At 47.5% G+C, this 15,738-nt stretch overlaps 1 protein-coding gene and 1 long non-coding RNA gene across 4 annotated transcripts in view; one reads left to right on the top strand and one right to left on the bottom strand.

The window, feature by feature from the left end:
• Nucleotides 1-9,532: 9,532 nt before the first annotated feature.
• Nucleotides 9,533-12,810, bottom strand: LOC112825719 (uncharacterized). The gene is made up of 2 exons (XR_003208791.2): nt 12,324-12,810; nt 9,533-9,714 (listed from the first exon to the last, which is right to left on the bottom strand). It is a non-coding gene; the product is annotated as an uncharacterized lncRNA (long non-coding RNA).
• Nucleotides 11,570-15,738, top strand: part of SLC25A37 (solute carrier family 25 member 37) — a 37,623-nt gene continuing 33,454 nt past the window's right edge. Inside the window, exon 1 of one of the 3 annotated variants that reach the window (XM_025873818.2) lies at nt 11,570-11,939. In XM_025873818.2, coding sequence (XP_025729603.1) covers nt 11,730-11,939 — 210 coding nt within the window. In that variant the 5' untranslated portion in view covers nt 11,570-11,729. Of the gene's footprint in view, nt 11,940-12,838; nt 12,958-15,738 lie in introns of those variants that run through there. The other 2 variants (XM_025873825.2, XM_025873819.2) reach the window with 2 other exon arrangements.

The following is a 15,738-nucleotide window of genomic DNA, read 5'->3' as shown; positions in this document are numbered from 1 at the left end:
ACCCCAACACTCACTCATTTCTTATAAATAAATACTTACTAGGTTCCTTTGAGGTAAGTCGTAGACTCTGAGAATTATCAGTGGAACAAATCAAAGACCTCTCTCTTGTGAAGCCTACGTGGTATTGGAGGAGGATAGACAAAAGCACAATGAATAAAACTATAAATAGTACAAGTCATGTTATGCATTAATAAATGACAAATACAACTATCTTGTCTAGTGGCAGGTAGGGCTGGCATGATTCTTGATAGGTGGGGTGTTCTGTGTAAACACAATGAGGACTTTGGGATGACTCCAGGGTTTTTGGCCTGAGCAACCAGCTGTCAGAGTGTGGGATCAGGGTGGCTTCCCAAAGGAGGGGACATGCAAATGGAGACTGGAAGGACAAAGGGTGGCTATCCAAGTGAAGAGAGCCAGGAAAAATGCCCTAGAAGCTGGAGCTTGTGCCAAGCTTACAGGCAACTACGGTCATGTGAAGACTTAGCAGTCCTCAAGTGCTCTGGCCTGTTCAGCATATCCATACTGTGTAGGATTTAAGCGTAAAATTTTCTGTTTTTAGAGATTTTAAAAACAACCTTGACTTTTAGCATTCTGGGAAGCTACTCCTCCTGGTATTGTGTCTTCTAAGAGGTTGATAAGTCTGTATGCCATGACTTTTCCTAGTAGCAGATTAAAAAAAGTAGTTGAATCGAACCTGGTCAAGGTCAGGGTCCTGTGTCACGCCTGCCTCCGTGCTGATACAAGTCCCATTAACCAACCCTCGGGGGACAACGACAGATTGACCCAACCGTACGATAATATTACACAGCCTGCACTTCTCCATCTTACTCCCTAATAACAGAATCAAATTAGATAAGACATGTAAACTGCTGGAAAGTTCTCCAGAGGGACACCAGTGGCCATTTTTTACTAGACTTGGCTGCCAGCTTCTGGGAATGGAGACGCACAGGGGCTAAGTGTGCATGAAGCTGTCACACAGCAGATGAGGGAAGGATTCCTCCCTGCACAAACGTGCTACAGTAGGGCCTCCCTTACTTGTACCAAGCTGATCAGTTTTGAGAGACTGCTATTGCTGTTGAAGTCCCGTTTGTGGATGTAAAATCAATGGTGAGAATTTGAATTGGTTTTGTTTATTATAACATCGAAATGAAACCTATTAAATTGAGCAAGTTGTGTTCATGCCCTGATTTATACACTTGCATTTATCAAAAACACTCTGATAAACATGTTATATACTTGCTTTTTTGGGGGGGATAAAGGAGAATACTTAAGCAGAATTAACTGCTGCCTAAGAGAAAATCTTTGGGGAACATAAGCATGCTATGCAATATGTCCATGGTTACAGTCAGAGATGACAAACTTTTGTCAAACATTAAAGGGGAATTGACATTTTTAAATACACACACCACACACAGACACACACACACACACTGCTTTATAGAACTTCTTTTTAAATCCTATGATGTAGGAATTCCTGCGCTCCTTTTATAATTGAGAATCTAGACTCAGGGATACGAAGTAAATTTTCCAAGGACATACAGCTAGGTAATAAGTGGTAAGTCAGGACTTCTGACTGCAAAGTTCACCTTTTCTACTATGCTCTCCTTCCTCCTCAATGGATTGAGCACATGTTTATTGCTTTCCTGTTATGAGCAGGAGATTTGGAGCCTGCTGTGAGCTAGGTTCTGGGGATAGAAAGAAGTTTAAACCAGGAATTCTGCCTTCCAGGGATTTGATATCTTACAAGGGAGACCAAGGCAGGTACTGAAATGAACCATATTACAAAGTAGTGAATGATGAATGTCATGTGGGTGATGTAGCAAACAAATCCTAGAAAAGTTCAGTGGAGAGAGATGTGTGTGGGCTGTTGGGGTCAGGGAAGTCTTCCTGGAGGAAGTGACATTGCATTTATTCATTCGCATCTATTTAGTGATAGCTGGCTCTGTGCCAGTCGTATTTCCAGGCACTGGGGACACAGCCACGAAGATGTGACACCCATTGTCTGTTTTCTTGAAGCTTACAGTGTGTGTGTGTGAGAGAGAGAGAGAGAGGGAGAGGGAGAGGGAGAGAATTGGGGGAGGGAGAGAGAGGATAAATAAATGAGATAGTTGAGAGAGCAATGGGTAAAGAGTGACTTGGGGGGCAGGGTACCTGGCTGGCTCAGTCAGAGCAGCGTGTGAATTTTGATCTCGGGGTCCTGAGTTCAAACCCCATGTTGGATGGAGAGATAACTTAAATAAATAAACTTTATTTATTCTTTTTATTTATTTTTTAAAAAGATTTTGTTAATTTAATTGATAGAGAGAGAGAGAGAGAGACAGAGTGAGAGGGAACACAAGCAGGGGGAGGGGGGAGGGAGAAGCAGGCTTTCCTTGGAGCAGGGAGCCCGATGCGGGGCTCGATCCCAGGACCCCGGGATCATGACCTGAGCCGAAGGCAGATGCTTAACTGACTGAGCCACCCAGGTGCCCCACAAAGTACATGCTTTCTATTTCTCCTATATTTCCTTAAAGAGCACCTCTTTTTTTAAAAATTTTTTATTGTTATGTTAATCACCATACATTACATCATTAGTTTTTGATGTAGTGTTCCATGATTCATTGTTTGTGCATAACACCCAGTGCTCCATGCAGAACGTGTCCTCCTTAATACCCATCACCAGGCTAACCCATCCCCCCAGCCCCTCCCCTCTAGAACCCTCAGTTTGTTTTTCAAAGATTTTATTTATTTATTTGAGAGAGAGAGAATGAGAGATAGCACGAGAGGGAAGAGGGTCAGAGGGAGAAGCAGACTCCCTGCTGAGCAGGGAGCCCGATGTGGGACTCGATCCTGGGACTCCAGGATCATGACCTGAGCCGAAGGCAGTTGCTTAACCAACTGAGCCGCCCAGGCGCCCTCAGTTTGTTTTTCAAAGTCCATCGAAAGAGCACCTCTTTTATGCTCAGTGGTCTATTTGAGATGTTTGAAAATGGTCACTGTACTGTCTGAAGGATCACCATCTCTTATTTATGAGACCCAGAGCTCAGTGTAAAACTCACATATGGAATTTGGCAAATGTGGTCATGTGCTAATGTGCTGTGTCAGGCAAACCTGGCCAGAGTGGAGGATTGATGACTATTGATTTTTATACAGCAGCCATCTGAGATATGACTAATGGCAGCAATAAAGGAGTCTTATCAGTCTCAGGGTTTATTTCAAAGGTGTGGAGTGAAAGAGTATGGAATGAAACACCTGGGTTTTGCACCCAGTTCTGCCATTAACCACTTTGTGTCCTTGGACAAGTTGCTTTGCCTTTTGGATCTCTTTTGTGACGTGTGAGATGGGACTTACAGACTATATCACATTCTAGGTCTCTTCCAGTTCCTCGGTTTTGCAACTTCAAGTTCCTAAGAAAAGTAGCAACTGAAGTTAGCATTTGGGACATGTCCTTTGGAAGAAAAGAAATGCCACTTTTTTCCCTTCTTCACAAACTATATTCAGAGCCCTGGGATCTCAAGTGCAACATGCTTTAATTTCCTGGAGATCATGAGTCTGTGATGTTTTAATGTTATATAAGAATTGGAGCTCTTTTGAAAGAAACTCTTACTCCTTTAACAAACATTGATTGCTTACTCAGCTTACATCCTCAAGGAACTTAGAATGTAGTGGGAGAACTAAGACATGGCTACCAGAACTGTAATGTGAAGTGAGAGGTAGCAAGAGCCCTGAAGGAAGCATGAAAGTGTGACAGGGTTCAGCTCACTTTTTCTGGGTGAGATAAGGCTTCATGAAAGCAAAGCCATCTGAACTGAGAAATGAGTACCATTTCAGCAAGTGGAGACACGGAGAGCTCTCCCTTAGAAGAGGATGTAAGGATGGGACAGGGCTACAGGTCGATGAAGGTTTGTGGATGGAAAGCAACGGGTGGCTCTATGTAGGGTGACCATATGTCTGAGTTTTCCTAGGAAGGTCTCAGTTTATATTTTCTGTTCTGGTGTAATTGTTAACAGCACCCCCTTTTTACTCTCAAAAATAATCCCAATTTGGGGGCACCTGGGTGGCTCAGTTGGTTAAGCGTCTGCCTTTGGCTGAGGTCATGATCCCAGGGTCTTGGGATGGAGTCCCGCACTGGGCTCCCTCCTCAGCGGGGAGCCTGCTTCTGCCTCTCCGCCTGCTTGTGTTCTCGCTCTTTCTGTCAAATAAATAAAGAAAAATCTTTAAAAAAAAATCTTCCCATTTGGATGATAAACTATATAGTCACCATAGCTATAAGTGACGCTCTCTAAGAGGCCAAATCTCCATATGGCTGACAGGATCTTCGAGGGAGAAAAGGAGGGGAGTGTTACTAAACAACAGTGGGTCAGTGAGGAACACAAAGAAGAAATCAGAAAATACCTTGAGATGAATGAAAATGGAAACAGAACTTTCCAACATCTTTGGGATGCAGCAAAAGCAGTTCTAAGAGGGAAATTCATGGTGATACAGGCCTACTTCAGGAAGCAAAAACAATTCCAAATAAAGAATCTAACTTTACACTTAAAGGAGGTAGAATAAGAACAAACAAGACCCAAAGTTAAAAGGAAGGAAATAATAAAGATTAGGGAGGAAATAAATGAAATAGAGACGCCAAAAAATTGAAAAGAGCAATGAAACTAAAAGCTGGTTCTTTGAAAAGATAAGAAGAAATTGGTAAACCTTTAGTCAGACTCATGAAGAAACAAAGAAAGAGAGCCCAAATAAGTAAAATCAGAAATGAAAGAGAAGTTACAACTGATGCCACAGAAATACAAAAGATCATAAAAGACTACTATGAACCATGATATGCTAACAAATTAGAAAACCAAAAAAAAAAAAAAGGATAATTCCTGGAAACATATAACCTTCCAATATTGACTCACAAAGAAATAGAAAATAGACTAATTACAAGTAATAAAGTTGAATCAGGAATTTAAAAACTCCCCCAGACAAAAATCCAGAACCAGATGGCTTCATAGGTGAACTCTACCAAACATTTAAAGAAGAGCTGGTACATATCCTTCTCAAATTATTCCAAAAAATTAAAGAGGAGGGAATGTTTCCAAACTCATTTTTCAAGGCAAGTATTACCCTGATACCAAAACCAAAGACAACACACAGAAAAGAAAATTACAGGCCAATATCCTTGATGGCCAGAGATGCAAAAATCCTCAAAAAATATTAGCAAACTGAATTCAATAAGGCATCAAAAAATCATAAACCATGATCAATTGGGATTTATTCCAGGGATGCAAGGATGGTTCAGCATCCACAAATCTGTGATATACCACATTAAGGAAACAAAGGATAAAAATCGTATGATCATCTCAATAGATGCAGAAAAAACATTTGACAAAATTCAACATCCTTTTATGATTACAAGCTCTCAAAAAAGGGGATAGAGAAGGAATGTACCTCAACATAATAAAGGCCACTTACATGTGGAATTTAAAAAACAAAGCAAACAAAACCGAAACAGACTCAAAGATACAGGAAACAAACTGCTGGTTACCAGAGTGGGAAGGGGGTGGAGAGTAGGCAAAACAGGTGAAGGGGATGAAGAGGTACAAACTTCCAGTTATAAAATAAATAAGTCATGGGGGTGTAATTTACAGCCTAAAGAATATACTCAATAATACTGTAATAACTTTGTATGGTGACTGATGGTAGCTAGACTTATTGTGGGGATCATTTCATAAAGTATAAAAATATCAAACACTGTAACACACATCTGAAACTAATAGGATATTGTATGTTAATTAGACTTCAATTAAAACAAGGAGGAAAAAGAGGGGAGTCAGTAACGACTCTGTGCTTGCCATTTGGTTGCCTGGTAAAATAGAGATAAAAATGACATTAGAAGGAGTTGCCAATTAGAAGGAAAGATTATGAATTCAGTTTTTTTTTTTTAAGATTTTATTTGTTTACTTGAGAGAGAGAGAGAATGAGAGAAAGCCAGGGGGAGGGGCAGAGGGAGAGGCAGAAGCAGGGTCCCGCTGAGCAGGGAGCCCGATGCGGGGCTCGATCCCAGGACCCTGGGATCATGACCTGAGCCAAAGGCAGATGCTTAACTGACTGAGCCACGCAGGTGCCCTATGAATTCAGTTTTTGATCAGAAAGGTAGAGCTGGGCAGCCCTGCACACCACTGACTCCAACTCCTCCTTTCACAGGTAAAGGAAATGGGGCCAAGCACATTAGTCAGGACAGGAACCTAGGTCACCTGCCCTCCCCCCCCCGCCCCTTTGCAGCTTTTGCCTCTCTCCCTCACTGTACTGAAATGAATAGCGTCCCTCCTAAATTCATGTCTGCTGAGAACCTGAGAATGTGACTTTATTTGGAAATAGGGTCTTTGCCAGATATAATCAAGTTAAGATGATGTCATACTGGTGTAGTATGAGCCCCCTAATTCAATATGACAGGTGTCCTTATAAGAAGAGGAAAATCTGGGCAGTGGACATGGAGACACACAGGGAGAACGCTAGGTGAGAGTGGAGGCAGAGATTGGAGTGATACATCTCCAAGCCAAAGAACGTCAAGCATAGCCGGGAGCCACCAGAAACTGGGAAGAGACTAGGAGGGATCTTCGCTTGGAGGCTCTGGAGGGAGCGTGGCTTTGCCAACATCTTGATTTGGGACTTGTCACCGCCAGAACCATGGGAGAGTATAGTTCTGTTTTTTTAGGCCACCCAGTGTGTGGTATTCAGTTATGGCAGCCCTGGGACGCAGATGCGCCTTCTGAGCTTTCGGTTCAGGTGGAGTATTCAGATGGCACTGTCTGTGAGGCACAGGAAAATGTGGGGCTCGAGTGCGGAGGAACAGTCAAATTAAAACAGAGCCAGGGTTGGTGATGGGAGTGTGGGGACGGAAGAAAGGAGCAAAGGAAGGAGAAGAAAGGAGCAAACGAAGAAAAGAAAGGAGCTCCGAGGACAGGGTGTTGGAGATACGAGGTAGAGGAGGCAGAGGGCACTGCCGGAAGTGCGAGAAGAGACCGGAAGTGAGGAATTCCAGAAGAGGCAGAAGTCAAGAGGTCAGGACCGGACTGGGCTGATTTGGCACTGAGGTCCTTGGTGACCTTTCCCAGAACTCCTTTAGAAAAGCGCAGGGGTTAGAAACTGGCATGCAGAGGCTTCAGGAGTGAGTGCATTGTGAGTACAGAAAGATAAGGGGAGATTACTCTTTCAGGGACTTCAGGAGGAGGGAGAAACAGGGCGACAGCTTAAGGCGTGGAGCAGGGAAGAGGGCTTTTTTTAAGCCGTGGAGAATCAAGTATATTTGTGGAGAAAGGTGAGGAGAGGGAAAAATGACAGGTGTGAGCAGTTGTGGTGGGTGGCTACCAGATGGCCCCAAGTCCACCCATGTAAACACAGAGACATGGCGCCTCTCACCCAGAATTTAGCTAATGCTTTCCCTCCACTGGGGCTTTAGTGTTCCTCTGCCACACCCCTGTCCAATTCTGGAGCCTTGAGCCGTTCACTAGGGGATGGGCTCTTGAGTGGAGTGTGCATGGCAGCAGCGCGAGGACAGTGTGGCCTCCGATGTGGGGAGGAGGCAACTGACATCATTGGGTCTCATCAGTGAAAATGCATGGGGCAGCTGGTAAGGCAGATGGCACAGGCATCCACAGAACAGGAGTCAGGGGACTGTCCCCCAGCAGGGGGTCCCAGCCACATCACATGGACGACTACCAGTGGACTCAAGCAGTAGAGTCTGCAGACGTGTGAGCAGGTCAACGTTCCACTCCCAATCTGCTGATTAAACCCCCAGGTCTGACCCTTGCCCATCACCATCGTTTGAAAAGACAGTAAAGTGAATCATCTCTGTGTTCTCCGGGCCTGATGGCTCGCACCCACTACTTCCTTATTTGACATGCAGATCTGGAGTAAGACTAGCTTTTGCTTCCATTTCTTCTGTCTGTTTTATGGAGAGATTCATTCCAAAGTATGAATCACAGAGCTTTTAGGAAATACAGCACTGTCTTTGGGAAAGTGAGAGATTCTGGGAATGCACGGCCAGATATATAAATGGGAGGGATCCTGCACATCTAGAGGTCATCCCAGCCCTCCCAACAGATAAACCTGGCTTAAAATTAATGGATATGTGGATTAGTGCACATTGAGAAAGACAAAGACAAAATGACCCCCCCCCACACACACACCCCCCAGTACCACACCACATGGTTTTGTTCTAGGAGACATCATACCAGCTGCAGTTGCTCCAAGGCACAGAGCCTCCTCTCTGGCAGACAAGTGTGTCCCTGGTGGGAGCCACGGCATTGGCTGAAATCTGGGTGGGGTGTTAATATGTCTGTGTGCTGCACAGGTGGGCAGGTGGGTGCCAGGGTTGGAGCAATTATTGTGGAAAAAAAAAACAAGTAAGATTTTGGAGAAAGTCTGGACCTCTTACCTCTGTACCCTCAACTCCTTTGCTCTCAATACTCCCAAATTATATATCCTTCACAACGAGATTTTTATTTTATCTTTTTCTGTGTTTCATTCACCATGTGTTAAGTACGAATGCCTACCAACAGATGAGGAAGCATGCCAACCAATGCGCAAGAGCCACATAGCTAGTAAATGATGGAACCAGGGTTTGAACAGGTCCATGACTCCAAGTCAAGTGCTCTTCACCCTCTACCCTCTGTATACCCCGCCCTGCTTTTGAAATGGAGGCTGGCTCCCAGATGGGCTAGGGCAGTATGATGACATCTTCAAAACTTCAACATTCAGGAACTTTACATAAGACCCCAGTGGAACCAGCCAAGTCATTCTGAGTCTCCAGGTGCACCCTACAAGACAGGATCACTGCGCTGCCCCTGGGTCCCTATGCTCTCCCTCTTTGTTGACAGTGTGGCCAAAGCACTGGGTGATGGTATCTGGGATGTCAACTCCCTCCAAACGGGCCTTGCACAGAGGTCTAGGACCAGGGCTGGAGGCTGTATTCTGATACTCAGGAATGGCTCCTTCATTATTATGCTGTCTTGCTACTATACACAATATTGTTAGAGCTGAAACCTAGGCTGGGCCTCCAGGAATAACTCTCAGATCCACATTGCCAAACTGGCCTTCCAAGGGATCCCCTGCCATGTCCTGAAAGGTGAGGAAGGCACCTACTGAAGCTATGGTGCAGGGATCAGAGGCTGCTACCATTCCTGCTGCCATTCCTACTGCCACATTGCTTCTTGACTTCCATGAATCTGGTGACCAGGCACTGCAGAGCTGTTGCAATAGGAAAGCCATTGCCCACCCCAACTGCTCCTTACCCAAGTGTCTATGGCTTTGCTAGGCAGCAGAAAACATCAAAGCAGCAGGAAGGTGATCTCCATCTCCTTACTGTCTCCCAGATCTCTCCAGTTCATCCAACTGGCAGAATATAATTCACGTCTAGGCTAGCTGCAAGGATCTGATAAATGTGGTTTACAAATTTCTGGCCGCTGCAGTACAAGAAAGAGTTGAAGACGGATGCTGAGTGCCAACTCACCATATCTACCTTATAGGAGAAGAAAAAATACTGAATGCTTATAATAAATATTCCAAAGAGTTTCTAAATGGCTCTGGCTTAACATTTATTTAATGAAATTTTTAAAAGTCTGATGTCTCTGAAGATTATGGGCCTGTTCACATTTGCCAGGAGTCCCCTTAATCATCCAGAGGGTGGCTCTCTTCACCAATATCACCATTTGCAAAGTTCAGAAGGCTTCTCATCCATTAGGCGATTATATCCTAAAAAAGAATTAAGTTACAGAAATAATACATGTATTATTTCGGTCTGAAAAATATAGTAAAAATACCTTTAATTCTACATCACTATCACAATGACCACTTCCCTCTTCCTGTGTGCATAATATTTACATCTTTGTAAATGTCATAGAGTTTTGTGTTGTTTCTTCACCCAACATTGTATCATAATCATTTCTCATCTTATTGCATAACATAACTACAATTTTTAATGGCCCCATAACAGGTCACTAATATACATGTCATCATTTACTCAGCCATTACCTTCTAGTTGAACATTTCAGTTGTTTCCAATTATTTAGTACTATAAATAGTGCTTTGAAGAGGAGCTTTCGCGTATGTAGACTTTTGTGGCACATTCCCAGAAGTGGGACAACTGGTTAATAACATGTACTGGTTAAAAGGTATCCATTTTTAAATGAGTATCAGTGGCTTTCGATTAATGTTTCTTAAAAATCACCTATGGTAAAAGCAGGGAAAATTTTCTCTGCCAATCATTAAACAGAGCTTGCCTCTACCTGTGACATCCTTAGCACTTGCCTTGGGAGCTACTATTGGCAGCTACCAAAAATGGGGAATTGGTGCCCTCGGCCTGGAAGCCTTGATCAACAATGCTCACATCACTGTATCTCAAATTCCTGAGAGGTGCCTGGGTTGCTGTGACCTGAACCTTGGAACCAGGCTGAGGGTAGAGTGGGTGCAGCATCTTCAGGATCTCCCCCACCCTTTCATATCTCAAGGCCCAGCTCTCCTGACCAGAAGGCTTCCCTGGATAAGGTGTCTGGTATCTCAGAAGTGTCACATCTTAAGCCCCAGAACATGTACACTTAGATGTGCAGATGCCATGCTTTCACAGAGACTTCCATAGACTGACAGGTTATTCCCCTACTTTCTGATTGCTCCTTCATCCCGGAGATAAGAGCAAGACAATATTGTTGAGGCTGAAATAAAGCAGCCTGGGTTACACTTTAAGAAGTCAGCTTGGGATGAGTTTAAGAACCAGGAGACCAGAGTCTTAAAAGGAAGGTAGATGCAATGCTGCAAGATTTCACTCGGAACCACTTGGCACCTGACTCAGACATCAGCCTCTAAAGACCTCCCAGGCATATCAGTCCTGAGAAAAATGTGCTGAAGGTGCCTCAGAAAGGCTCCATTCTGATGACTACTCATGTCTTGATCAGTCGAGGGCAGGGTAGCTTTAAGCCTCTTTGTGAGAGTAAGAAGAGGAACAAATTTAGCTCTATGTGCTTCCAGTGAGGGAAAAAAATTTCAACTAAATGAGTGTTCTCCCCAACAAAGCAGCCTAGCACAGGACCTTGACTCTGTCTCCTCCACGATATATGCCCTGTGTTGCACAAAAGGCGATGCACCACTGATATCGCGCAGTGTCTCCAATTCTAGAGCTCCACTCCACCCCCACGTGCGCCCTCACCCCCTATCCGGCCATCATAACTGCTCCATAAATGGCATTCGCGGCAACTGTCCCCTCTCCAGGCCTTAGGAATGCCAACGCTTGCTGAGCAACACTGTTTGCAAAACCCCGGGCTCTGGGAAAGGATTATCCGTTGTTCCTGATCTCCCTCCACCCCTGGGCATGTCCCCCCTGCGGGCCCGGACGACCCTCTCCAGTGACCACCAGACCCCCTCCTCCGCCCAGCCTGCCCCAAGCGCGGCAGCGGCACCCTGGAGGTAGTACAACTTCCCGGGACACCCCAATGTCTCCTCTCGCCCCCGTCCGGTTGCTTGGAAATTTGCACTGGACAGTGACGTCACACAGGAAGGCGGGTCCCCAGTGTCCCGCACACCAATGGTGGGGCCGCGGCGGGCCTCTTCTTTTCCAGCGATTGGTGTCTCGGGCCCCTTTGCTCCACCCCAGCCCGCCATGGCGTCAGGCGCCGCAAAACCGGGGAGGTGGTTCCCACTTTAAGAAGTGAAGTTTTTCGCCCCCTCCCCCTCCCTGCCCACCTCCTGCAGGCTCCCGCGCCCCGCGGAGCTGGCGGATGGAGCTGCGCTGCGGCGGCGTAGGGAGCCAGGCTGTGGGGCGCAGGATGGATGGGGACAGCCGAGATGGCGGCGGCGGCTGCAAGGACGCCGGGTCGGAGGACTATGAGAACCTGCCGACCAGCGCCTCCTTATCCACCCACATGACAGCCGGAGCGATGGCCGGGATCCTGGAGCACTCGGTCATGTACCCGGTAGACTCAGTGAAGGTGAGGCGCGAGGAGACTTTAGGGACGGAGCGAGCGGACAGGGGAGTGCGCGCGCGTGCGTTTGCATCCCGCGCAAGAGCAGCCTGGGGGAGCGCCCCGAAACCACCTCTCCTCCTGGCTGCGGCGGGCGTGGGGCGCGGCACCCCCGCTCTCGCCGCGAGCGCGCCAGGCCGCTCCTTCCGCCGAGCGCCTGGGCCCCAGGGGCGCCCCTAGCCCACGAGGGTGCTCCGACCGGCGCCACGCACCGCCGCTCCCACCGCCTTCCCCACCCGGGCTGCTGGCGGCGCTGCGGCGGGGGAGAAGAATTGGCGAGCGACCCCGGTCTCGGCGGTGGCGGCGGGGTGCCCGAGGGAGGGCGATCGGTGCCGCTTTGCACAGTCTTACTACGTCTGCCCGCGCGATCCGAGGGCTTTGGGGTTCCAGCTCTTCGCGGCTCTTGCTGGCGCGCCCAGTGTCCGAGCCGCGGCGAGAGCCGTCCTCCGGTCCGTGCAGGGTGGCCACGGCTGTCCACACGTGCGCAGTTTCCGAGGGAGCTGGCGGCCGGGAAGCGCTAACCACGCTAGCGCCGAGAAACGTGGCCCCTGCTCGGCCGTGCGCGCTCCGACCCGGGTGTGTGGCTTCAGCTCCCCGGGTCTCTGGGGAGGCGTAGGAGTGGCAGGGGTTCTCCTGGTTCTTGGCAGCTCTCTTGGGAATACCGGTTCAGCGACGCCCTACGGGAGCCCCTTTTCTCAGGGTTTCTACATCTCTTCCCCCAGAAGTTCGGGCGGCTGAGCAGCCTAGAGGCAGTGAGCCCTGCAGTGACATTTGCCTTCTCTTTTTGTTGCAGGGAGGAGGGCAGGCAAGGAGAGCATGTGCTATACAACTCTTACTGTGGGTTGTGTAATAGGCACTCGGTTTGCCTGTCACTTCCCCAGGTAGTTTTACGTGCATTTCTGCAAAGAGGCAGCGTCAGCCAGGCGGATTTTTCCTGTTAGCCTGAGAGCTGCCTTCTGGCCGCCTGTTCAGGAAGGTAATGCAGGTATTGACATCTTGCCCGTCTGTAGGCATAACTCGTCGAATTCATCCAGCAACCCAGGGATTAACAGATGAAGAAACTGAGGCAAAGAGCTATGAACTGATTCACCTGCCTGGGCTCATACTCCACATGTTTCCTCTGACTCCAGCCCAAGAGTGCTTTCCGAGATTTGGGACCTCTCTGGGTGGCAGTTATCTTGAAAGCCAGGGCCCACCGAGCTCCCCCACTGGCAGCTGTATCTTGTTGCTGATGCTGGCCCCACTTGCAAGGTGTGAAGACCAGAATGTCTAAGTCAGGGTTTTCCCTGCCCTGGGCAGCTCTCTGGGAGCTGGCAGTCAGTGGACAGACAGGAGTCCAGTGAGAGAAAGCGTGGGCATTTGCAGTAAGGTGAGGCCCAAGCCTTTGATGATGCTGCTGGGCCTGAGGTATCACCTCTTCGGACCCTCCAGCATCCCCAGGGGGAACGGCCCTTGCTGCCAGGGTTATGGAGGGCATGGGGGAGATCTTGCCTCATAGCTTTTCACAGCTTCTCCAGGAAAGACCCTGGACAGATACCAGGTGGCATTTGTACAGGAAGGAATCCCTCACATGTAATACAATTTCCCATATTTGAAGCTGTTGTCTCCAGTGCCTTGGACAGAGTATGGGGAAAGTTAGGGGCAGGGAGATGTTATTTGAGCAGGCACCGGATCCACAGGGTGGCAGAGATGAACGTTCCATTGAGAAACCATGCCACATGTGAGGTTTTGCTGAGTGTGGTTCAGAGCATCACTGTAGCTTATCTTTAGGATTAGATGTAATTAGTCATGCCTTTTCAACTCCCTATGTCAGTCTAAAGAGGCATTCGTCATATATGTTTAAATTGTGTGTTCTGTGTTTAGTTCCTTCCCTGCCGCTCCTTCTGCCCTGTAGATGTCGTAAGTTTTAATCCAGTTGTCACTCTGTACTTAGTATTACTTTACATAGCAGTTTTCACCTGCGGATAGGTAACGGGGCTGTCCCAGACAAGTCACTCACCTTATGGGGCTTGACTGTAAAATGAAGGCCCCGCTTACTAGTAAGGGCTTCTTCTGTTTTTAAGCATGCAGGTTTGGTTTTAAAGCACCTCGTTTTTCACTACAACTTTCTCAGAAGAGGGTAGCAAGGATTCTTTTCATTTTTCAGCTGAGACAAAAGGCACAGAGAGAGTGTAGTGGTGTGAGCCCTGTTGCATGATCCCAGGGAGGCTGCAGGCGGGTGCCAAGGTCTGCCAAGATCAGCACAGTTGTCTGTGCCCAGCGTGACATATCGGGGACGCATCCATCCCTCAGTCATGGAAATGCTTCGCTTGAGGAAACCTCGACTGTGTTCTTCTTAAATATTTTGGGTGATGGAGACCGTGAGTAAAGGAGTCAGGAGCCCTGGGTTGGGTTTCCAGCCCTGCCCCTAACTTGCTTCATGCCTTATGCACTGTTCTATGCCTTGGTTTTGTGTCTGTAAAGTGGGGGCTATGGGCCAGTTCAGTATTTCTCCCCATTCTTAACCTGTCCCCCTTTCCACTTACACAGAACACCCATTGACCTCTTTTATGGTACTTGAAATTCCAAAGAATTATTACAGTCGAAGCCATGTCAATGTAAATTATATGCTGGAAAAAAAATGATCTCTGATTTTATAAGTCACACATTTTGAACTTTGAATATTTGAGGTTAAGTGAGAGTATCAGGTGGGCCCGCTTTTCCCAGTTTTTCTGTCCTAGATGGTGTAGACCATGGAAGTCAGTGCTGGTCACTTTGACCACTGAGCCAGATGAGCTGCTTGCTGCTGTGGTCACGGGCAGAAAGCCAACCTTACTAATGCTTAAAATTACTATGTTAAATATGCTTTCCCATGAAGCCACATCCTAACCCCCCCTCAGTGTCACTTTAATTACCTGTGTTTTTCAAACTGTGCGTTGTGACCCATTAATGGCATCAACATTTTAAGAAAGATTAGCCTCTCTAATGGTCAGAGTACAAAACATAAGTGTGTGTGGCATATAGTAAGAGGTGTTGCTTGGTGAAATTGGGTTGTGTGTGTGTGTCCTGGATGGCTGTGTAAAATCCCCTCTGACTGGGGCTTATGGCCAAAAAAGTATGAAGAACACTGAACCTAATGATCACTAATGTCTCTCAAGCTCTAGCCGTTTGTGATTATTAAAGGGTTGTTTGGAAGACCTTCGGCAACTTTTCTGCTCCTTCCTGTGCCCTCTTCTCTCATGTAGTCCCTGGGGGTGGACTGTGAGTGCTTATGAATCCATAAAGGGCCAGGCCACTCGGACTTTGTCAGTTCCCAGTAACTGTATGGTCTGCATGGTACCAAGGGAAGGAGCATGGGGGCTCCGCAGCGCTTTCGCCAACCAGTAGCAATTACTCGTTCCTTCCCAACTGGGGCTTTGCGGCAGGTTTTCCATGATTCTCTAGCTGGTGCTCCAGAGTGGCAAGTGGCGTGGTCACCTAGACCAGCACGTGGGGTGGCTGCGAGAAGCCCTGGTCGGGAGTGCTCAAGACCGTGGAGAGAATGCCAGGTGGGCGGAGGAGGAAATTCCAACCAGATTAGGCACACCATTCTAGACCACGCTGAATCCCGTGGTGGTGAAAGCAGGGGGCAAAAGAAAACAGGAAAGATTTGAAGAGAGGGAACTTCCGCTGACCCTTTCTCGGCCCTTCCCTTTGCTTCTCAGGGAAATGCTGCCTTTAACTGTGCCAGGCGAAGCCCTCCTTCCCAGCTGGGTGCGGTCCATGGAGAGGAGCGGGCAGCGAGGGG

The sequence above is a fragment of the Callorhinus ursinus genome, unplaced genomic scaffold (genome assembly GCF_003265705.2).
Source record: "Callorhinus ursinus isolate GAN/ISIS: 27379988/994484 unplaced genomic scaffold, GSC_fseal_2.0 scaffold4, whole genome shotgun sequence".
Taxonomy (NCBI): domain Eukaryota; kingdom Metazoa; phylum Chordata; class Mammalia; order Carnivora; family Otariidae; genus Callorhinus; species Callorhinus ursinus.
The sequence above is the reverse complement of the archived record's forward strand: the minus strand, read 5'-3'. Positions and strand labels throughout refer to the sequence as shown.